Source organism: Palaemon carinicauda, chromosome 14, assembly GCF_036898095.1.
Source record: "Palaemon carinicauda isolate YSFRI2023 chromosome 14, ASM3689809v2, whole genome shotgun sequence".
Lineage (NCBI taxonomy): Eukaryota > Metazoa > Arthropoda > Malacostraca > Decapoda > Palaemonidae > Palaemon > Palaemon carinicauda.
This window is the reverse complement of record NC_090738.1, coordinates 123,630,861-123,656,011: the sequence shown is the minus strand read 5'-3', so window position 1 is coordinate 123,656,011 and position 25,151 is coordinate 123,630,861. Positions and strand designations below refer to the sequence as shown.

Below are 25,151 nucleotides of genomic sequence, written 5' to 3'. Positions count from 1 at the left end.
TATTATTATTATTATTATTACTATTATTATTATTAGGGAATGTTGGGCGTTTGTCAGTGCGTATGGGCCAGGTAGTAAGAAAAGTGAACAAGAGCGGAATGAGTTCTGGAGTGAATTAACTAGGTGTGTAGAAGGACTGGGTAGAAGGAATTATGTAGTTGTTATGGGTGACTTAAATGCTAGAGTGGGCGCTGGAGAGGTAGAAGGTGTCATTGGGAAGTATGGCGTACCAGGTGAAAATGAGAGTGGTGAGAGACTGGTAGATATGTGTGTTGAACAAGAGATGGTAATAAGTGCTAGCTTTTTTAAAAAGAAAGATAAAAATAAGTATACATGGGTAAGAGTGGCAAATGGAAGAGTAGTAGAAAGGGCATTAATGGATTATGTGTTGATAGCTAAGAGAATGTTTGGAAGATTGAAAGACGTGCACGTGTTTAGGGGTATGGCTAACGGTATGTCTGATCATTTTTTTGTGGAAGGAAAATTAGTTGTAGCAAAAGAGTGGGGGAATAGAGTAGGTGGATGTAAAAGGGAGCTAGTGAGGGTTAAAGAGCTAATAAAACCTGGGGTAAAAAGTAAATATCAGGAAAGGTTGAAAATGGCATATGACGAGGTGAGAGTAAGAGAAACTGGTAATTTAGAGGAGGAGTGGAAGTTAGCAAAAGAAAATTTTGTTGGGATTGCAAGTGATGTATGTGGCAAGAAGGTTGTTGGAGGCAGCATGGGGAAGGGCAGTGAATGGTGGAATGAAGGAGTGAAGGTAAAAGTGGAAGAGAAAAAGAGGGCTTTTGAAGAATGGCTGCAGAGTAATAGTGCAGAGAAGTATGAAAGATATACAGAGAAAAATGTGGAAGTAAAGCGCAAGGTAAGTGAGGCAAAGAGGGCAGCTGGCCTGAGGTGCAGTCAGGGATTGGGTTATTCATATGAAGAGAATAAGTAGTAGTTTTGGAAAGAAGTGAAGAGAGTAAGGAAGGTGGGTTCAAGAATTGAAGAGACAGTGAAAGATGGAAATGGAAGGTTGTTAAAAGGAGAGGAGGCAAGGAAAAGGTGGGCGGAATATTTTGAAAGTTTGCTGAATGTTGAGGATGATAGGGAGGCAGATATAATTGCTGTTCCAGGTGTTGAGGTGCCAGTGATGGGCGATGAGAATGAGAGAGAGATTACAATAGAGGAAGTGAGGAGAGCACTAGATGAAACGAGAGTAGGAAAAGCATCTGGTATGGATGGTGTGAAAGCTGAAATGTTGAAGGAAGGGGGTGTGACTGTACTTGAATGGTTGGTGAGATTGTTTAATGTGTGTTTTGTGTTGTCAATGGTACCAGTAGATTGGGTCTGTGCATGTATTGTACCACTATATAAGGGTAAGGGAGATGTGCATGAGTGTTGTAATTCAAGAGGTATTAGTTTGTTGAGTGTAGTTGGAAAAGTGTATGGTAGAGTACTGATTAATAGGATTAAGGATAAAACAGAGAATGCAATCTTGGAAGTACAGGGTGGTTTTAGAAGAGGTAGGGGTTGTATGAATCAGATTTTTACAGTTAGGCAGATATGCGAGAAATATTTAGCAAAAGGTAAGGAGGTGTATGTTGCGTTTATGGATCTGGAGAAAACATATGATAGAGTTGATAGGGAAGCAATGTGGAATGTGATGAGGTTATATGGAGTTGGTGGAAGGTTGTTGCAAGCAGTGAAAAGTTTCTACAAAGGTAGTAAAGCATGTTAGAATAGGAAATGAAGTGAGCGATTGGTTTCCGGTGAGAGTGGGGCTGAGACAGGGATGTGTGATGTCGCCATGGTTGTTTAACTTGTATGTTGATGGAGTGGTGAGAGAGGTGAATGCTCGGGTGCTTGGACGAGGATTAAAACTGGTAGGCGAGAATGATCAAGAATGGGAGGTAAATCAGTTGTTGTTTGCGGATGATACTGTACTGGTAGCAGACACAGAAGAGAAGCTTGACCGACTAGTGACAGAATTTGGAAGGGTGTGTGAGAGAAGGAAGTTGAGAGTTAATGTGGGTAAGAGTAAGGTTATGAGATGTACGAGAAGGGAAGGTGGTGCAAGGTTGAATGTCATGTTGAATGGAGAGTTACTTGAGGAGGTGGATCAGTTTAAGTACTTGGGGTCTGTTGTTGCAGCAAATGGTGGAGTGGAAGCAGATGTACCTCAGAGAGTCAATGAAGGTTGCAAAGTGTTGGGGGCAGTTAAGGGAGTAGTAAAAAATAGAGGGTTGGGCATGAATGTAAAGAGAGTTCTATATGAGAAAGTGATTGTACCAACTGTGATGTATGGATCAGAGTTGTGGGGAATGAAAGTGATGGAGAGACAGAAATTGAATGTGTTTGAGGAGTATGGCTGGTGTATCTCGAGTAGATAGGGTTAGGAACGAAGTGGTGAGGGTGAGAACGGGTGTAAGAAATGAGTTAGCAACTAGAGTGGATATGAATGTGTTGAGGTGGTTTGGCCATGTTGAGAGAATGGAAAATGGCTGTCTGCTAAAGAAGGTGATGAATGCAAGAGTTGATGGGAGAAGTACAAGAGGAAGGCCAAGGTTTGGGTGGATGGATGGTGTAAAGAAAGCTCTGGGTGATAGGAGGATAGATGTGAGAGAGGCAAGAGAGCGTGCTAGAAATAGGAATGAATGGCGAGCGATTGTGACGCAGTTCCGGTAGGTCCTGCTGCTTCCTCCGGTGCCTTAGATGACCGCGGAGGTAGCAGCAGTAGGGGACTCAGCAGTATGAAGCTTCATCTGTGGTGGAAATGTGGGAGGTTGGGCTGTGGCACCCTAGCAGTACCAGGTGAACTCGGCTGAGTCCCTGGTTAGGCTGGAGGAACGTAGAGAGTAGAGGTCCTCTTTTTTGTTTTGTTTCTTGTTGTTGTCGGCTACCCCCCAAAATTGGGGGAAGTGCCTTTGGTATATGTATGTATGTATTATTATTACTTCTCATGTGTCTTGCTATGAATGTGGTCGTCATGAGTTTCAGGTCATAAAAGTTTGTTGAAGGCATCAAATTTTATTTGATTTCCATCTATAAAAATCCAAAATTGGATGCATACATCTAGTTTTCTTACCACCAAAGGCCTCTTTGGTACTTGGTCAATAGCAGTCAATACAGTTATCATAGTTCCAACCCATTCTATGATGAAAATGCCAAGTGAGGAAATCTCACTACATTGAAAGTATTTGATTTATCAATATTTTAGTCTCAAAGATTGTGTTCAGGTCTTATATCTCTACTAATTGTGCAAGGAGAAAAATTGAAGTCTGCATAAAAAATTTAGCTTTGTATGTAGTCGACTACATTGTACTTGTTTAAGATATATATCTATCTACATATCTACCTCTTGCTTGAGGGTACACCCTGGCACACTATTCTATCTTATTTCTCTTCCTCTTGTTTTGTTAGTTTTTATAGTTCATATACGAGATATTTATTTTAATGTTACTGTTCTTAAAATATTAATTTATCCCTGGTTTCCTTTCCTCACTCGGCTATTTTTCCAGTTGGAGCCCCTGGGCTTATAGCATCCTGCTTTTCCAACTAGGATTGCAGCTTAGCATTTAAGAATAATACTGTACAGTATTACGTATACACTCAACTTTGTTTCTACACGGAAATAGATGTGATCATGCTTATCAATTTGTGAAATGTACTCTCTTCCTAGTCTTACATACTTTATCCATTGCATACTGTATAAATCTTGTGATAAACAAAGGACAAAAAAAATTATACGTAATATTTTTTTTTTTTATTTTGTCAGAATTAGCTGAGGGAACATTCATACTTTTATAAAGTTCACCAAGTTCTGTATACAAAAATATACTAGAAAAAATTTCCCTTTTTATATACTAACACATTTACCAGACATACCGACAGCACGAAAGGAAATGCTGCCAGCTCTGGCAAAATTAGGTACATCAGCAAGTCATACATTGGGACAACAATTATGTGTACAAACGACAGGTTCAGAATCTAATATCTTGATGCCACTTTTCGACTGGTATAAAACAAACAACAAAGTATAAACACGGAGAATTAAAGGAGCTTCTACCGAGATTTTGACACATCCAGGGCTCTTTAACTACTAGACAATAGTGGGAATGAAACAGACTGGCAGTTATTACAATAGGAGAAAAGAATTTTTGGTAGGAGTAAAAAAAATCCTAAAGCACATTCAAGTGATAGATAAATTACATAACTGAAATTACCTTTCATTACTTGAGCAAACCCTCTTCATACCTTTAGTCAAAGGGTATATAAATAGTCAAGCCATATAACAAGGTAATAGTTCGTTCTTGCTACGCTATCAACTGTACGAGCATTGGATTTCATTCATTAAACAAAATATTCTTATTGGTGCTTCATTTTACATTATTAACCTTTAAATTTCTATGGTAGTATTTTGTTTTTGAAATGCTTAAAATATATACTGCAACATTGCTTCCCGCAAGATAATGTAATTAACTAAACAATTAATGAATAATCTAAAATTGGAGATAGAAGAAAAAATTCATATAGGTAATTTGTATATACAGTTCGGTGTTCATTTACTCCAAGCTATTCAACTGGTATAATTGGAATTTGATCTTTTTTCTTTTAGAAGTTTAATGTTCCGAGTTTAATTCTATTAGTCAAATTGAGTAGACACAAAGAACAGTAGAGTATCTCTCATTTTTCACCTGAATTTACCCAACAAATTCCATAAGAATATTTTTCAATTCATGTTAACATGATATAAATTACATCATAAATTAGAAACTTCAGTCCACATAGAACTCTTATACATCTCAGAAATCTGACTTGACTGTAACAGAAACCACATTAAAGGTTGTGCCTAGTGGGAAAAATTTTGTCTCATGTTGGTTGCAGTTCCAGATTATCATTAACATCAAACTAATTATCGATAAGACTTTTATCAACATTCCAGCATCACGTGTAAATTTCCTGTCTTTCACAAATTCTTAGATTTTCAGTTGGATAAGATTTCAAAAACAAAATCATAAAGTTGGATAATTAATTGATCAAAACTCAAACCTTTCTATCTTTTTTCTAGGGAGAACAAGCAAAACTTCCTTAATTAGGTCTGTTATTGTTTAACAAATTATGACAAGAATGTGAACACTTCTCGTCCTTCTTAGAAAGACAAACTAACAGGTAAGAAATTAATTACAAGAAGTTAGAGAGAGAATGCAGATGGCAGAACTTCAGGTGTAGATACAATGGGATCTTTATAAATGAAAAATTTAAAAAGAAAAATTCATAAAGAAACTGTCAGTATCAAGAAATATATGGAGCATTAACTGCAATTATTTGAACTTCATAATTATGATGTCTATGTTTTTGCATTAGAATAAGAGGATCTGGTTGCTAAAATGGAATGAATTAAATACTAGTCCTCCAAAATCCTGACATGGCTATTACTTTGCTGTTGGAGAGAAAAGTCTTGCAAGGTTCAAAAATGCTACTAAGACAATGAAAAAAAAAAATTAAAAACAACTTAATCATCTGGAAAATATGACAAAATTCTATGTACAAAGGCAAAACACCACCAAAACATGCACTTGTAAACAATGGCTCAACTCTACCCCCTTACTGCTTCATCTCCAGGATTCTTTTACAGTTACAGTAGCTTTTATACCTGCAATTGCAGGTTTAGAGGTAATGCTTTCATGTATATAGGAATGTTTCTCAAGTTATACAAATATTTACACAAGATAACATCTCTGAAAAGCCTAATTATCATCATTAATATTACTATTAGGTAGTTGAACAAGACCAGAGGTAACTGGAAGCCTAAAACCACTAAAAAGTTAAGTCTCCACGAAACTTGGATAATAACCGAGATAACACTAAAACTGGAACGAACAAGGCAATAAAGGGGTTTTCCTATGGAATAAAAAATCCTCTTCTTAATATCTAGTTTTACATTCCCTTATACTTCATTGCTCCACAGCCATAAATTATAAAAAGCAAATTACTTGACAAAGTTGGAGATAAAAATGTTCTACTTTGGTTTACAGAGAATCCTTGCTCCCTTCCAAAGTCAAACTGAAAAGTTCCCTACTTACAAAAAATAAACAATATTGGAATAACAAGTAAAACAAAATATATCAAGTAATAAATAGCCCTACAGGTCTGAAAGGTGGGTAAAAAATCAAATACAGTACCAACAAACACCACTAAAGTGGCCATGAATCCTTATCTTGGCTCTAATATAACTCAAGTTAGGTTTAATCTTTACTCCGATACTTTGCATGACAGTTACCCATTTTGCTTTGAGATGCTATGCTTCTCCATCTATAAGCAAATAACAATATACAAATTTTAGCTGCAAGAACTAGTTTTACATGGGGTTAACATATCCTGAGAATGGTACTAACCGGGGACATGAAAGCAACATAACTTCATATACAAAATGGAATTTGCAACTTGCTCAAAGTAACATCAATTATCCAAATAAAAGGTTTATAATTTATAAATAACTGTTTGAAGCACCACCAGAGTGTGTATCAGATGCTCAACATTTGACTAGTTCAATTAGGGTCTGGCTGATTGGAGTAACCTGAAGTAATACTCCTCACAGCAGGTAAAAGAACACAACTATCAGTGCCCATTTCTACCCATGCAAGTAGGTTTTTAGAAAGCAAGGGTAGAACGTTTTAGAAAGCATAAGTTATTCCAAAACATTTTGACTAATCTACTAAAGGTTCCCTTAAAAATAAAGGACTCCTTTTTTAAGGCAATACTATTTGTGAATAATCTGTTTTTGTGTTACCATTCACACACCTAATGCCTTTGCTGGAAGTCAAGTCAGACAATCTGTATACAGTATTAAACATGAAATATAATACAAAGAAAACTTCTTAAGATGATTATTTTCATAAAAATTTTCACTAATTAGGAAGGAACCACCAATAAGTCCTATTAGTAAAAAACATAGCGCAAAAGGATTCATTAATTAACCCTTTTACCCCCAAAGGACGTACTGGTACGTTTCACAAAACTCATCCCTTTACCCCCATGGACGTACTGGTACGTCCTTGCAAAAAAATGCTATAAAAAATTTTTGTTTCATATTTTCGATAATTTTTTGAGAAAATTCAGGCATTTTCCAAGAGAATGAGACCAACCTGACCTCTCTATGACAAAAATTAAGGCTGTTAGAGCAATTTAAAGAAAATATACTATAAAATGTGCTGGGAAAAAAATAACCCCTTGGGGGTTAAGGGTTGGAAATTTCCAAAAAGCCTGGGGGTAAAAGGGTTAACATTGCAGTTTCTAGAGTTGCGGGTCAAAATTAAATTCTTGATAGTCCATTTCCATGAGTTAAGACTTCCTTCCTATGATAATTGTTTACTCAAATCTAAAGAATTTTTGCGATGATTTGTTATGCCATTCCTCACATCACGCCATGACTTGAAACTCTACCCTTTAAATACTGTACATAAAATTTTCTAAATTGAAAATATCTTGTATAACTTTTGTATATTCTTGTCTCAGTTCATCATCATACTCTACGAGTGGAATACTATAATTTTTCTAATAAGTGCAATAATTCATATTAACACAATACAAAAAATTATACTGCACGGGTTAGGGTCCTGAAACTGCAGCCGTCAATAGAACGAAGTACTTGGCATGCTCCTCTGCCTACTATACCCTCTAAAGGTTTACATTACCAAAATGTGTGTATCTTAAATAAACATTTCACCATAAATGACTGTTTACAGCATAGAAGTTCTTCATTTACAAGTTTTTCCCTTTCCTCACTGGGATATTTTCTAATTTGAAAGGTTGCAGTTAAAAATATTCACGGTATTAGCCAACATGAAAAATTTGTATTATCACCTGTAAAAGCAACAATCTAAAGGAAAAAAATATTACCCTCATAACTTCCCTTTATAATTAATTTTTCTAACAATCACTATTGATCTATAAAACTTCCTGCAAATGAAAAGTAAAAAGGGGGAAACAAAAAAAATCCCCCAAAAATAGGTTTGTCCTTTATTAAGGTGAACCTGACTCTCGAGGTATGTGGTAACATGAGTGCAAAAATTCAACCAACTACATTAGTTTAAGTCATGGAAAATAGGCACTAATTCAACCTCGTTAATGCCGCCCAGTCTTCGTTAACTTTTTTATAAACAATGCTAAGAACAAGATAACAAGAGAAGGTTCCTAATTTCATCACAGAAAGAGTAAAGTTTGCTCTTGCTCTCCTAGTACGTCTGTCGTCTCCTAAAAGCGAGAATAAAACAAAAGGTAGGGAGTGATCACTGTCGTCCGCATCATGTTGATCACTTCCGAGGAGGTCACCAGTTTGATCTTTTCGTCGTCACATTCCAACCACATGTTTTCATGTTCGCTACCAGACTCCATACCATCTGAAATTGAAAAGGTAAAATGACTGCATATTCCGTCATATTTCTCACATAATTTATTCTTTCAAAAGAACTTACTTTCTTCTTTATTTATCTATCTATTCACCTATAAAAATACGATTTCCTAGGCTTTTGTTGAACTAAATTTTTTGCAGAGTTTGAAGTTTATTTGAACACCTATACAGTAATATGAAAAGAATAAAATAGTTTCATTTCGTATAGACCCCCTTAATTTCAGACAAACATCACAAATTTTAAAAGTAATTTGTATTTTCCCTAACTATACAAATTGAAATCTTTTAATAGGAGCATACTTTAGTAGCAGGTGGGTGGTGGGGAAGCCCAGGCCACAAGGCATTACACCGAATAACTACTTTGATCTCCACCTAGGACTTGCGAGGCGACTGAGGCGGGAAGTGAATCTTAAAGGACTAAGGTTTATATAGTTTGTAAAAATATAAACTACTTTAAAAACTTGTGATTTGTTCTTATACGAGTACTAATACTCGTCCTTTAATAGGAGACTCATCTTTATGTAGGAGGAAGCCTCTATAACCATACTGGCTGGATTAAAGTCACGGGATGCCAATACACTCAGACCAGTCAGAGGTACAGGAATGTTGATTGCTACCACCTCCAAACACTTGAAATCAGACTCTCATGGGTTGGGGTAGGTTTCTGTCTGCTGACAGGCAGTCAAGGAAGAACTTATTGTCAATAACGTATAGCCAATTAGGCATAATGTATCATAGATTCTATCCATCCTGCCCCTCGTAAGAAGGACTAAGGAGATGCTTCTATAACCGACTTGCATAGAACAGATGCCGGGTATGGAAGCTCACCCGCATCAAAGTCCAAACCGGCAATGACTACTGCTACCCAAGAGGGAAAGAAAGAGGAAAAGGTCCAGACACACCACCTCTAATCCTAGACTAACATGCTTCTGGGCAACTACAACAAGTCACATTGAAAACATGCCGCAAGACTTATGGGTATATTCTCATGGACAGTGGACTGGCACCTCCAGACTCAGGCCTTTAGCACTTGCGCCGCTGACAGGTTAAGATTCTTCCTGGAGGCTAGGGTAGATCCTATATTTTGGCTTCGTATGATTGCTTCAGGGGTGATCCCCTAGTGGGACCATGAGTCCTATTGTTCCTCAAAAGCCAGAATGAAGCAGCATTTCAGGATCTCTTATTCCTTTGTACTTAAGGAAGAGTTGAGTCCCTTGTTAGCTGGAGGAACGTAGAGAGTAGAGGTCCCATTTTTTGTTTTTTTTCTTTGTTGATGTCGGCTACCCCCCAAAATTGGGGGAAGTGCCTTGGTATATGTATGTATGTATGTACTTAAGGAAGAGTTGTGGTGTCTACTCCCAAAGAACAGGAAATTAAGTCATTCTTGCCTCTTTAGTTGGGTTTGTAGGTAGAAGAGGAAGAAAAAGATTGAAGACATGGCTGTCTGGACTGTAGGACCCTACCACAAACTGCTGAACCAAGGAGATGGAGATGGTCTTCTATCCTTTATAATGGCTAACAACACAGGAAAACACATGCCTTTTTTCTACTCGCTGGGGCTAATCAAAGTTTAAAAGGGTCAAATTAGGAGACCTGAGGACTCGTACTCAAAGATTATCGGAGACACGTACTGTACCTACATTGATTGGGCCTATTTAGACATCTTTCTCTTCTAGTGTAGCAGTAGCATTTGGTACGGTACTCATGTAGGAAAGGAAGTGAAGCTTTAAGCCCATACTCCTACCAGTAGTGTGCATGCTTCTTCTTGTGAGAGAGCACAGGTAGGACTTAATATCACACAGTTATGAATCTTCGGGGAAATAATGTTCCCGGTAAGTACTCTATCGCCGAGTAAAATCAACTGGCGAATGGAGAATTACAGTCACCCCATGCTGTACAAGATATCTCTTATACGGGACACAAAAAACCGCAATGTACCTATTAAATATAAAATCAAATATTGAAAATAAAAAAATCAAAGGAGGTGTATGTTGCGTTTATGGATCTGGAGAAAGCGTACGATAGAGTTGATAGGGAAGCAATGTGGAATGTGATGAGGTAATATGGAGTTGGTGGAAGGTTGTTGCAAGCAGTGAAAAGTTTCTACAAAGGTAGTAAAGCATGTGTTAGGATAGGAAATGAAGTGAGCAATTGGTTTCCGGTGAGAGTGGGGCTGAGACAGGGATGTGAGATGTCGCCGTGATTGTTTAACTTGTATGTTGATGGAGTGGTGAGAGAGGTGAATGCTTGAGTGCGTGGACGAGGATTGAAACTGGTAGACAAGAATGACCATGAATGAGAGGTAAATCAGTTGTTGTTTGCGGATGATACTGTACTGGTTGCAGACGCGGAAGAGAAGCTTGGCCGATTAGTGACAGAATTTGGAAGGATGTGTGAGAGAAGGAAGTTGAGAGTTAATGTGAGTAAGAGTAAGGTTATGAGATGTACGAGAAGAGAGGGTGGTGCAAGGTTGAATGTCATGTTGAATGGAGAGTTACTTGAGGAGGTGGATCAAATTCAGTACTTGGGATCTGTTGTAGCAGCAAATGGTGGAGTGGAAGCAGATGTAAGTCAGAGAGTAAATGAAGGATGCAAAGTGTTGGGGGCAGTTAAGGGAGTAGTAAAAAATAGAGGGTTGGGCATGAATGTAGAGAGAGTTCTGTATGAGAAAGTGATTGTACCAACTGTGATGTATGGATCAGAGTTGTGGGGAATGAAAGTGATGGAGAGACAGAAATTGAATGTGTTTGAGATGAAGTGTCTAAGGAGTATGGCTGGTGTATCTCGAGTAGATAGGGTTAGGAACGAAGTAGTGAGGGTGAGAACGGGTGTAAGAAATGAATTAGCAGCTAGAGTGGATGTGAATGTGTTGAGGTGGTTTGGCCATGTTGAGAGAATGGAAAATGGCTGTCTGCTAAAGAAGGTGATGAATGCAAGAGTTGATGGGAGAAGTACAAGAGCAAGGCCAAGGTTTGGGTGGATGGATGGAGTGAAGGAAGCTCTGGGTGACAGGAGGATAGATGTGAGAGCCAAGAGAGCGTGCTAGAAATAGGAATGAATGGCGTGCGATTGTGACGCAGTTCCGGTAGGCCCTGCTGCTTCCTCCGGTGCCTTGGATGACCGCGGAGGTAGCAGCAGTAGGGGATTCAGTGTTATGAAGCTTCATCTGGTGGATAACGGGGGAGGGTGGTCTGTGGCACCCCTAGCAGTACCATCCAAACTCGGTTGAGTCCCTTGTCAGGCTGGGAGGAACGTAGAGAGGAGAGGTCCCCTTTTCTGTTTCATTTGTTTGATGTCGGCTACCCCCAAAAATTGGGGGAAGTGCCTTGGTATAATGGTATATATGTTATTGTGGCGGTATGTTTATGCAATGAATATAACGTTACTAACGATACTTTTATCATTATCTATTTATTTTCTAACCCATTGAAGTAGATGATGGGATAAATATTACCGGGTTACCGTAAATGTCGGACAGATTCCTTACAGAAGACGACACCGATGCATCAGGAATTGTGTCGTGCTAAAAGATGGCTGTGTAGATCTTCATACGAAAATGGTAGGTGGCCGTTGTATAAAATATGTACACTTAGTTAACCTCAAATTGCATACATATTGTGCAGTACAGAATTACAGTTTTGTTTATTGTAAATGTAAGTGACGTGTACAGTGAGTCAAGTCATTCGAATGAAAGCAGCGAACACTTACAGTACAGTAAGCCAGTAAGCTTTACTGTAGTGATAGCAGTATATGTGTATTACAGTGCTATACACTACTGTACAGTATTAGCAAGTGTTATACAGTATTACTAGATAGGAACAACTATACTGTGATAGAAACCAAGTAAAAACAATATTAGGCAGTACTTGGTGGGTTAATTATCCGAGTATAGGCAAGGGACAGCAAGTTGTTAGGTTAGGAGTTATCCCACCCTTGGGCACGGCAAATTCGCGATTTTAATGCCTGTCTCCGTTACCTAACCGTCGCAAAGAATGAGGGCTGACTGTATCAAATTTATTGCTTTACTAGAGGGCGAATGTGAGCTCTCGAGGGCAGCTTTCTAGAACGGTACTTCTGAACAGTAGTGTGTTCTCGATCCAATCTGGAGATTGTGTCCCAGTAGTAGAGAGCACTTGAATGCAAAAAAGTGTGACATCGAGATCCGACGAGTAGGAAGGAGCATGAGAGTGGGGTAGCAATCGCAAGCCAACAGGTGAGGGGAGCGCGCAAGCATGTGAATAAAGGAGCATAAATAGACAGGTGCACACACATGTAAATGCTGCAAGTCTAATGAATGAGTGTGCTAGCGCAAACAGGTGAGGTGGCACTCCCTTAAATGCAAGCGATTGCAAACAGGTGAGGTAGCACTGCTTTAACAGTGAGCAATCACAAGCAGGTGAAGTAGTGTTCCTTTGGGAGCGTGTGATCAGATGCGGAGGCGGTAAGTAAGAATATGTGATCGCAAAAAGGAGCGTTGGCCCTCCTGTAGGAGCACGCAATAGTGAACAGATGAGAGGTCACTCCTGTCAGTGAGCGTGATCAAGAATAAATGAGATGGCCATCCCATAGGAGAACTTGATCACAAACAGGCAAGATGGAAGCGCATGATCACGAACAAGTGAAATGAAGCTCTCGTAAGAGCGTGCGTTCGTGCACATATGAGGTGGGGCTTTCTTAGAAGCATGTGAGCACACAGTAGCTCGCTAAACCATAGCAGCGCTCTAATGGGCTCACAAAGAAGTCAGATGGCACTCTTGTGGGAAAGCACTATTACAAACAGGTGAGATGGCACTCCTTATGCAAACAGATGAGTAAGTGCTCCCTCAGAAGCACATAGTAGCATGCTAGTGCACAGTAACACGCAATTTCACCCTCTCTTTCTTTGTTCACGGTGAGGAATTGGGCAACACTGCCTGTCCCACGGGGAAAGAAAAGGTAAGAGTCCCTTATATGTAATTCCTATCGATTGGTCTTAAAGGAGTAATCTTCCAAAAGATTACTCCTTTATATTGCGACCAGCAGAGTGCACCAAGTCTGATGAATATGTAGGTCAGCTGTTGATGCCGAGACGAAGGTGCGTCAGAGGTGAAGAAATACAGTAACTTTAAATTCTCCTTCTATCGACGGCGTGCGACAACGTTTCATTCCTAAGTTACGATACTATTGTCGTCACTACTAGACACTAATGAGGGAATAGACAGCAGAAGCAATACTGCTAACATAAAGAACAAGTGTACATAAGCAGGTTACATAGAAGCTCTGTCAACTTTAATTATCTGTAAAACTACAAAACCTTTCATTTTCCGAAAATTCCCCTATACACAATGAACTGTGAACCATAAACTTTATGCATATACAATCATATATAGAAATTAAAACAGCCAGTTGACGGCGCTGGGATACATCTATACTCCCCCCGTGGCTAATAAAGTAGCTACTTAGATTACTGGCTGGGGAGGAAGGCTTCCTCGCCACCTGCCAGTAACTACAGACATCTCATTATAAATCCTAACAGCAGAAGTGCCAGCCAAACTGAAAGCATACAACTTTTAAAAGCGTAAGAATAGTCACAATTTACAATTGTTCCACATGATTAGTTCCTGAATTAGAAAACAACAATAGACAGGTTAGGTATGCAAATGTACTGTGCCCCGTAACCAGGGAGTATTTTCCCATGATACCAAACTAAAGATACACCAAAAATTATCTTACTTGGAAGAACTGAAAATCCCACAATTTACCTTCGCACAAACAATAGTGCCAATCAAAAAAGTAGAGAATACGGATGAATATAAATGAAGCAGGGTAAAAATGAGATAAAGTCAGGACATAAATGAATCAAGGTATTCCCCTGACAAAAAACGACAAATTCGTAGATAATTTGTATTTTTCCTAAATATACAAACCTTAGCTATTTAATAGGGGTATTACTTTCGGCGTAGCTGAAATGACGAGCCATTAATTTTTAACGAGGGTTTACTACCCACACCGCTAGTTAGCGGGGGTAGGGGAGGGTAGCTTGCTACCCCCCCTCTCACACACCTGTGCTTGAGCTCACTTTGCTTGGAGGTGGGACTTCAAGGGGGATAGGGCTGGCGGGCAAGTTTTGTTAAATAGCTAAGGTTTGTATAGTTAGGAAAAATACAAATAATCTACGAATTTGCCATTTGTTCCGTAACTGGAATACAAACCACGCTATTTAATAGGGATGACTCACCCATTAGGAAGGGTGGACGTCCCAGCCAGTCTGGCTTTTGGCTTTGCCCGGGGGCTCCTTATCTGAGTGTGTTAGCACACAAGAAATAAGGAGCCCCTGCACCTCGCTAAAACCTTGCTACGCAAGGTCTATAGCCTACGCAAGCTGTGTGTGAAGGTATGAAGAAGTGTGACTTGTCCTATAAAGTTGTTCTGAAGTTCTTTAGATGGAAACTTGTAGACTAGGACTTTCCCAATACCACCTCGTCAGGGTATGGGGACGTAACAGTATTAATATTAATACAAGGAACACAAGGGAGCATGGTTTACGGTCAGCTATGCAGAGACCCAGGATGCTGCCTTCCCCAAGGGAGGGGATGATGAAGAAAAGAATAAGGGCCACTCAAACCTTTTCATTCATGCAGACTAAAACTGGGTAACAATGCCCTCAACCTTCTGCTACTTGACCAATAAGGAGCTTGAGGTTTTAAACCAGCTGTTGTGCAGCCACCACAACACCGACAGAGAAAGTATCGAGTCTCCTGTGGGTCACGTCTTGCAGGTAGTGGGATGTGAACGTGGACTGCCGTTTCCACACCCCAGCTTGAAGAACCTGCATCACTGAAAATTTTTTTTAGAAGGCCAGAGACGTAGCTATGCCCCTGACATCATGTGCTCTGGGGCGACGTGACGGAAGAGGGTCTGGATTCAGTGCCAGGTCAATGACCCTACGAATCCATGCAGAGATGGTGTTCATGGTGACCCTCCTCTTAGTCCTTCCTGTGCTGACGAATAGTGCTGGCACACGAGGATGGGCTGCGGCTGTTCTCCTGAGGTACAGCCTTAAGCTCCTTACTGGGCATAGTAAGAGATGGTCTGGGTCATCTGTTACAGTACGGAGACTAGAAATCTGGAAGGAGTCGAATCGAGGATCTGCTACTCCCAGGTTCTGAGTCTTAGCAATAAACTCAGGGACGAAGCTGAACGTTACCTTCCCACATCCCCTTGAATGGGCGATGTCATACGAGAGACCATGAAGTTCGCAGACTCACTTGGCCGAGGCCAAAGCTAGCAGGAACACAGTCTTCCAAGTTAGGTGGCGATCTGATGCCTGGCATAATGGTTCACAGGGAGGTCTCTTAAGAGACCTGAGAACTCGAACCACGTTCCATGGGGGAGGTCTCACTTCCGACTGAGGGCAGGTAAGTTCATAACTCCGTATGAGTAGAGAAAGTTCTAGCGATGAAGAAATATCCACTCCTTTCAGCCTGAACGCGAGGCTTAAGGCTGAGCGATAGCCTTTCACTGCCGAGACTGATAGGTGCATTTCTTCCCGCAAATACACAAGGAACTCCGGTATTGCTGGAATAGTAGCATCGAGTGGAGAGATACCCATTCCAAGACACCAACCACAGAAGACTTTCCACTTTTCCTGGTAGACTGCTGCTGATGACTTTCGCAGGTGTCCAGACATCCTGATCGCAACTTGTTGTGAAAGTCCTCTCTCAGAGAGGAGAGGTTGGATAGTCTCCAGGCGTGAAGCCGTAGTGAACCTACGGCTTTGTGGAAGATGTTGGCGTGTGGTTGTTTGAGTAGATTGTGTCGTGGAGGGAGTTCTCTTAGAGGCTCCGTTAGGAGTTGCAGAAGGTCCGGGAACCATTCTACATGATGCCATAGCGGAGCTATGAGGGTCATGGAAAGGTTGACCGATGTTCTGGTCTTGTTGAATACCCTCTTCATCAGAGAGAACGGGGGAAAGGAGTAAACATCGATGTTGTCCCACCGTTGTTGGAAAGCATCTTGCCAGAGAGCCTTGGAGTCTGGGACTGGGGAACAGTACAGCGGGAGCCTGAAGTTCAGAGCCGTTGCAAAGAGGTCCACAGTCGGAGAACCCCACAAAGTCAGGACTTTGTTGGCTACTAGATGATCCAAAGACCACTCGGTACTCACTATTTGAGATGCTTTGCTCAGGTTGTTGGTGAGCACATTCCTCTTGCCCGGAATGAAGCGTGCCGATAGTGGTATCGAGTGGATTTCGGCCCATCTCAATATCTCTACTGCTAGATGGGATAGTTGCTGCGAAAAAGTACCTCCTTGTTTGTTGATGTAGGCCACTACTATGGTGTTGTCGCTCATCACCACCACAGAGTGACTTGCCAGGTACTGTTGGAACTGTTGAAGGGCTAGATAGACGGCCTTCATCTCTAGGAGATTTATGTGGAGGTACTTTTCTGACCCTGACCAGAGGCCTGAGGTCGTGTGGTGCAGCACGTGAGCCCCCCACCCCTTTTTTGAAGCGTCTAAAAACAGCATCAAATCCGGGGGAAGGACGAGAAGATCCACTCCCTTTCATAAGTTCTCATCTGCAACCCACCACTGGAGGTCCGTCAGTTCCGCAGGTCCCATGGGGATCTGGATGTCCGGGGAGTAGTAAGCTTGATTCCACCGGGACTTGAATCGCCACTGGAGGGATTTCATCCTGAGGCGACCATTGGGAACTAGATGGGCCAGCGATGAATGGTGACCGAGATGTAACCACGATTGGGCTGGAAGTTCTTCTCGTCTGAAAAAAGGTCTTGCGACCTTCCTCAGCCTTTGTGGAGAGTGGTATCTATAATCATGCCGAAGTATACCAGTCTTTGAGTGGGAAGCAGGGAAGACTTCTCGAGATTTACCATGATCCCCAGATCTTGGGAACATCTCAGAAGTTTGTCTCGGTGTTGAAGAAGGGTTGAAACCGAGTCTGCTAGGATTAACCAGTCGTCCAGATAACAGAGGAGACGGATGCCGATCCTGTGTGCCCAAGATGATACTGGGGTGAACACTCTGGTGAAGAATTGTGGTGCTGTGGAAAGACCGAAGCACAGGACCTTGAACTGGTATTTTCTGTTGTCCAGGCTGAATCTTAAGTACTTCCTTGTAGACGGATGCACTGGGATCTAGAAGTACGCGTTCTTTAGGTCCAAAGTGCACATGAAGTCTTGCGGTCTTACTGCTAGTCTGACCGTGTCTGCCGTCTTTATGCTGAACAGAGTTTGTTTGACAAACTTGTTCAGAGCTGAGTGGTCGATGACTGGTCTCCAGCCTCCAGACGCCTTCTTTACAAGAAAGAGTCGACTGAAGAAGCCTGGGGATCCGTCGAGGACCGCTTGGAGAGCGCCCTTCTTCAAAAGGGTCTGGACTTCTGCCCGAAGGGCTTGCCCCCTTGCCAATCCCATGGCTAGGGAGTTCAATGACACTGGATTCGTCGTCAGGGGAGGTAGAGATGTTATGAACGGGACGCGATATCCTAGACTGATCGTGGAGATTGTCCAGGAATCGGCCCCGAGTTGCTTCCACCTGTTTGAGCAACTTTGTAAGCATTCCCCCACTGGTGGAAATGCAGGGGAACTGCCTATCCTAGCGTTTGCAGCCTCGGCTGCTTACCTCTACGATTTTTGCCTCCCCTGGAGGACTTTTTGCCTTTCCTTTCTTTGACAATAAAAGGCTTAGACACCATCGTCTTCACTGCTGTTGTCGTCGAAGTGGTCTTGGCTGGACAGGACTGCTGTGGTGCTGGAGGCTTATAGGGCTTGGATGTTAAAGCCCTATGAAGGAGGGAGTCTTGATGCGACTTCCTCCACCTCTCAGCAGCATGTTCCACATCCTTAGGCTCAAAAAGAACAGAACCCTCTATGGAGGAATGTCTGAGCCTATTGATCTCGGCGCTAGGGCCCTTCTGATGGAATCTCTCAGCTACTGCATCCCGATGTTTCAGGATGGTATTTGTCCACAAGTTCGAGACTTGGTGGGCCAGAAACTCGATCGTGCGAGTACCTGAGAGAAGGGAGGTATCCATAGCTTTCCTGGTACGTTCCTTGGAGAAACTCTCAGAACGTATCAGGATACCTAAGGTCCTCAACCAGATATTGAGCCACGAAGAAGCTTTCATAGCACACTTCGCGACCCATCTCCTGATTGAGGATCTCGGCTGCCGAGAACGAGACCTGCCAGTTGGAGAGTCTCTCAAGAGGGATTCCCCTGGTTAGCTCTTCCAGCGAGTGGTGAAGTGGAAGAACTAGACAAGGCACGTCTAGGATCTCGAAGTACCTCCTCTGAGTATGCGAGGAGGTGGGAGGAGCTTGTTAGTGGCACCAGAACGGTTGGAGGAGGACATCTCGGAGAGCAGCTGGGAGATCTTGTCCCTGGTACTCTTTACACCTTGAGGCCAGGGCAGGGCTGCACTGGTCTTAGAAGGCTTTTGAGTACCAAAGACGCGGTCCAAGACAGTGTCTTTGCCCTCTCGAGGAGGGATCTCTGGGTCGGAAAACCCGTTGAGAGCCCTCATTAGAGTCAGAACTTGCCAAAACGGGTGTTCTGACTCTTGCTGGTCTCCTCCTGTTGTAGGACTTGCAGCAAAGTCTCCTTCTATCCCCGAAGGCTCTTCTTGGGGAGAATCACGGACATTCCCTGAGTGGCTAGCTGGCTCCATCCTAGCCCTAGTGGAGGACTTAGGCAATGTTTTGGAGACTTTGGATTCCTTCCTGGGAAGGTTGTAAGACTCCAACATTGAAGAGGGTGGCATGTTCCCACCAATCCCTGACTGTGTGGAACTCTCGGCACGAAGAGGTTTCCTCCATTGGTGCAATGGGGTTAAGTCTCTTCTCACGTGATTCCCTTGGAGATGGGAAATCTTCGTCTGAAAGGGAAGAAGAGGCAGTCCGAGGAATAGAAGGAATTTGCCTCAAAGGTCTGCGTGGAGTCAGCTTCGCCCTCGGGGAAATGACCGCGTCTAGAACTCATCTTTTTCTCTTCAGTGGGGTAGAGGAAGCCATGGTTCCGTGTCCCAATTCAGAGAGGACGGGCTTGAAAGACTGAGTTACAGCTCTGATCAGGGCACCGAACTAGGGCTGTTGGCTGACAGACGCACTGTCAGACATACCCCTTGAAGGGAAAGGGACTGAAGGATCCCTGGGAGGAGTCACTGGAATAGGTGGATTCGCCCGTGGTAGCTTTGGGATCCTGAACCCCTCTGGAAGTTTCCCTTCTCTCACAATGCGCGGTGGTATACACTTGCAGGGGAGGGGAATGAGGCAATGGTGACCTTGCTAGACGTCGTTCCTTGTGATGCATAGGCTCGCGCGCGGGAGGATATTGACGCTCGCGCGAGGGTGAATATCGGGTATCGCGTGCGGGAGACTGGTGGCGCGCGAGCAGGAGAATCACAGAGTGCACGCGGGCACGCAGAAGAGTGTTCGTGCGCATCTGTAACAGTCGTAGGGCGCGCGCAGTAGATTCATGCTGGGCACGCGGGAGAGTGTTGGCGCGCATCCCAAGGAGAGGGTTGGCGAGCATGCGCGTATATCCTTGTGGATGCGCAGGAGAAGGCTGGCGCGCAGGTGAGCGCTGGCGCATTGGTAAGGGATGGCGCGCGGGTGAAGGCAGCATGGCTGACTTGTCTGTAGGCCTGCTATCAGGAGAAAGTTGGCGCGCAGGTTTTACCTGGCGCGTAGGAGAGAATATTGTAGGGCGCGTATGCACACGTGCAGGAGATGTAGGAGAGCGTTGGCGCGCAAGAGAGCACTGTTGCGCAGGTAATTTGCGCGCAGGTGAGTGTTGGTGCGCAGGTGGGAGCTGGCGCATAGGAGATCGTTGGTGCATAAGCGCAAGGCGCATGGGCGCAGTGTGTGCAGGCGAGCCCTGGCGCGCAGGAGATCGTTGGCGCATGTGCACATCAGGGCGCGTGGTGGAGCTATGCTCTTGTTGGAGCATATGCGCATGTTGCCGCGTACACTCTTGATGCCCAGTGTTAAGGTAAGAAGGAAGATCAGCGAGCTGTAGTGATGAGCGCTTGTCAGGTTTCGTAGGCACGTAGCGCGTAGGTTGTTGGCGCGCAATAACTCGTTCAGTTGGAGCCTTGTTAGGCCCATGCAGGAACGGCGACGGCAGGTCTGTCGGGTGGAAGGTCAACGTGTCCTTTAAAAGGACGACCTTCCACCGAAGGAGATCGCAAACGATCTGCAGAGAGGTCCAGGACCAATGCAGGTGCAGTGACGGATGATCGGTCTAGAGGCTCCTCTGCGGGGGGACTGCATAGAAGACGTTGAACCAAAGAGGCGCCTCAAAACCACAGATGAAGGAAGGCCTCTATGGCGAGGAGGAAGGTGAACCTTCCGACGGATGTGCCCTCTGCGGGCCGTTGGATCAGCAAGCCGACCTTCAGCAGTCCTCCGAAGAGGAGTCTCTGTAAGTGAACTACCCTGAGGGGAAGAAACACTAGCAGGAGAGACTGAAGATGGAACTTCTTCCGTCGTCGCGAAAACCTCTCCCACTGGGAGGTAGACCACTCCCTACACTTGTTGACACTATCACACCGTTGGCCCCTACAAGAAGGACAAAGGGCGTGAGGATCAGTCTTGACCGCCAACATGAATGTTCCACAGGGGCGGTCGGGAAAACCAAGGCAGGTGCGCATGATCGCAGAGGCCAACTTCACATACACAGAAACTAGAAAAAAGAAAGAACAAAAGCAATTAAATGGATGCCAATATGATGGCGAGGATGAGAGCGGCACGTCCGACCACCATCCGGGCCGAGAGCAAAGCGAGTTCAAGCACAGGTGTGTGAGAGGGGGGGGGGAAGGGTAGCAAGCTACCCTCCCCTACCCCCGCTAACTAGCGGTGTGGGTAGTAAACCCTCGTTAAAAATTAATGGCTCGTCATTTCAGCTACGCCGAAAGTAATAACCCTATTAAATAGCACGGTTTGTATTCCCGTTACGGAACAAATGAGATCAAGTCAGAAATAGGCAAACAAGAAGTGACCACCTGGCAGATGAACATTCAGAGATAAGAGTGGAGCTTTCACACACCCAACTATGTACTGCTGCTTTTTGCTACTGGGACCGAGTGCCTGGCAAAATTTGTCAAGACAAAGAATTTAGGCTTTTATAAGAAATAGGTTTATCATCATTATTACTAGTCAAGCTACAACCCTAGTTTGAAAAGCATAATGCTATACGCTCAAGGGCTCCAACAGGGAAAAATAGCCCAGTGAAGAAAGGAAACAAGGAAATAAATAAACAATAAGAGAAGCAATGAATAACTAAAACAAAATATTTTAGGAATATTAACATTAAAACAAATTAAAATGCAAAAATAACTTAACTCTATTGTACAAAATTCTTGTCCTTCCTTAACAGGTTTTGAAACGATTTTGGTTACTAATTTCAAATGAGGATGTGCTAATTGCATTAAATGTAATCAAACAGTCTGGTATGCAGACTAATCATACCTGGCCTGATATTTTATCCTTGGGTAAAAGACAAAAATGGGACAAAGGAACTTTAAGAAACAAATCAACGATTTGAATCAGAGAAATCAAGTGAGTAAACTCGAGAACTTCAAGAGGGACTCACGAACTAGCGATAGTTAATTCTCAAACTTATCAAAGGGAACTCTTAACCCTTTTACCCCCAAAGGACGTACTGGTACGTTTCACAAAAGCCATCCCTTTACTCCCATGGACGTACCGGTACGTCCTTGCAAAAAAATGCTATAATTTTTTTTTTTTTTTCATATTTTTGATAATTTTTTGAGAAAATTCAGGCATTTTCCAAGAGAATGAGACCAACCTGACCTCTCTATGACAAAAATTAAGGCTATTAGAGCAATTTAAAAAAATATACTGCAAAATGTGCTGTGAAAAAAATATCCCCCTGGGGGTTAAGGGTTGGAAATTTCCAAATAGCCTGGGGGTAAAAGGGTTAAGATTCAAACAAGTGTTCTCTGGTTCTCTTAGACTGTAAAAGAAAAAGCATGCTAAATCCAAGTATTATTACCTATGTGACCATTCAAAATGGGTGCCGGGTGTATATGATCCATGTGTAACCCACAGCATCTCATCCACGGGCAGTCATGTTTTCCAGAGGAATTAGACTGAGGCTGAGTTGGTACCTGCTGCTGCTGCTGCAATTGCTGTAAATGCTGTTCTGGACACTTGGAGGACTGAAGGGCACTTAAGCGTACAAAAGATAAATAGTGACCTGAAAAGAGGTAGAAAATTTAAGTTTTTCTCACATATTCAATATAATAATGCTCTAAAATAATTGGAATATCAGTAAGGGGTTACTCTTTGTTCTTGTTATTAAATCAATACATTCATTCATGTTTTTAACATGGTTTCGCTTCATGAGCAAGCCATCTGGTAAGTTCTTTCCTCTCCCATCGACCTTGTGTATTTTCTGCCTGGATTCTATCTATTCCATATACAAACTTTTACCTGTTTTCTAAGATTTACTTGGCATTCTGAACTGCCAAAATATTCTCCAACATATAAATCTACCACTTAATTTAATTGGTTGGTAATAGATACAGTTATAGAGCTATATATAAAACAAGTATGTAGGAAAAAGTTCTAATGTATGTTTGCATAAGATAGATCAGTATTGTCGGTCACTTTAATAAAGGAGGCAGTAAAGATGTACACAAAGGGATGCCTTGAGATCTATTACTTGCAGATTACCAAACATTAAAATCACAATAGAAGAAATCTTCTGAATGAGTTTAAAGAATAGAAGACTGGAAAAGATATTCAAATAGGGCAAGGAGAAAGACAAATAGGTTTATGCTTAATTTTAGGATATTATCCAAGCACAAGCATCAACAGCAGATAGTGTATATACCTGACGATAGGGTAGCTCCCAAATGACACACAACAGCAGTCAGATGGTACGGAAGATGCCCTGAGACATCGGATTTGCTATTCGCATTTGGTTTGGTGGTTCTACTTTCCTTCTCTAGCTCCATGAGTGCTTGCTTCCGAACCTGCTCAGAGAGGCATGCACGGCAGAAGCACGATAATTCTAAAGGAGCAGGCATTGCTTCACTGCACTTTGCAGTAAACATATTTCTGAAAACAATAATGGATAGTGGTAAATAAACACTAATAAGGGTGCTATAAAGATGAAAATCATATGGTCAGACCTTACCATAAGGGGGCTATGGAATTCCATGAATTTTAGTGGTATGTATTCAAAATTACATAGCACCAAATACAGAACAGGCCTTGATAAAAGTGACAAAAATCATGGAATTATGCAAGGGCTTGAAAATTCACAACTTAACTGTTCCTTGTTAAATAACTGAGAATGCAGTTCTGCACTTGGTCTTATTTAACTAACTATCTACACGGTACTTTCATGTACTTTCAATAATATAACTTTGAACTCATCTTAACTAAAGACAAAAAAGCATAAAGTTAATTTTAAGCACAACATACAGTACTAGCTATTGTACCACAGGTGATTCACACTCTTAAATTGTAACAGTATTTCCTTTTTTATTGTATATCGTTCTCTACACCTCTGTCAACAGGTCCGTTTTGAGACTTTTTTCTTGTATTGATCTGTTTGTTACAGTACGCCTCTCTAGAGCAGGGTGCCCCATTTCACGTGTCATTTTTAGGGGGAGAGCTATGTACCGCACATGCTTCACACTCGTACATTGTAACAGTATTTCTTATTTTTTACTGCATATCTCGCTCTACACCTCTCTGTCAACAGACCCAGCTTGAGCCTATTTTTTTTTTTTTTTGCATTTCTTTGTTAGAATTTATGTGACCTTCTTACACTGAAACTGTTGTATAAAAAGCTTGCTGTCTGTTGAAATATGATATTTTAATTATAAAATAAATTTTTGAATATACTTACCCGGTGAATATATAATAGCTGCTGCTCAGCGGCTCGACAGAAAACACACTCAAAAACTCGCGAGCGATCGCTATGAAGGTTGCGGGTGTGCCCACCAGCGCCAACTATCGGCCAGATACCACTCCTGCATGTAAACAAACCCTTCAATTCTTCTCGTCCCGCTGCGTCTCTATTGGGGAGGAAGGGAGGGCCTTTAAATTTATATATTCACCGGGTAAGTATATTCAAAAATTTATTTTATAATTAAAATATCATTTTTAAATATTTAACTTAGCCGGTGAATATATAATAGCTGATTCACACCCAAGGCGGTGGGTAGAGACCAGAGTTAATTAAGTTTACAGCGTATATGCTAAGAGTTTTTGACAGTTATCAATATAACAAAACCAAAATATATAGGTACCTGGTAAGGAAGTTGACTTAGACGATTACTCTGCCTTGTAAGTCTGTCTTCCTCACGAAGCCCAGCGATCCTCTTAGGATGCTGAAAGACTCCCAGGAGCTGAAGTATGAAGGGTTGCAACCCATACTAACAGGACCTCATCAAACCCCTAATCTGGGCGCTCTCAAGAAATGACTTTGACCACCCGCCAAATCAACCAGGATGCGAAAGGCTTCTTAGCCTTCCGTACAACCCATAAAAAACAATATTAAAAACATTTCAAGAGACAGATTAAAAAGGATATTGGAATTAGGGAAGTGTAGTGGTAGAACCCTCACCCACTACTGCACTCGCTGCAACGAATGGACCCAGTGTGTAGCAGTCCTCGTAAAGAGTCTGGACATCTTTCAAGTAAAATGACGCGAACACTGACTTGCTTCTCCAAAAAGTCGCGTCCATGATACTTTGCAGAGATCTATTTTGCTTGAAGGC

General features: G+C 42.2%; 1 protein-coding gene across 3 annotated transcripts in view; it reads right to left on the bottom strand.

Moving 5' to 3' along the window:
- Positions 1-7,990: 7,990 nt before the first annotated feature.
- LOC137653725 (ubiquitin carboxyl-terminal hydrolase 46-like) overlaps positions 7,991-25,151 on the bottom strand; it is a 48,633-nt gene continuing 31,472 nt past the window's right edge. For all 3 annotated transcript variants that reach the window (XM_068387332.1, XM_068387334.1, XM_068387333.1), the window contains 3 exons: positions 23,252-23,478; positions 22,409-22,612; positions 7,991-8,384 (listed from right to left, as the gene is read on the bottom strand). In XM_068387332.1, the coding sequence (XP_068243433.1) occupies positions 8,239-8,384; positions 22,409-22,612; positions 23,252-23,478 (577 nt within the window). In that variant the 3' untranslated portion in view covers positions 7,991-8,238. The remainder of the gene's footprint in view (positions 8,385-22,408; positions 22,613-23,251; positions 23,479-25,151) is intronic.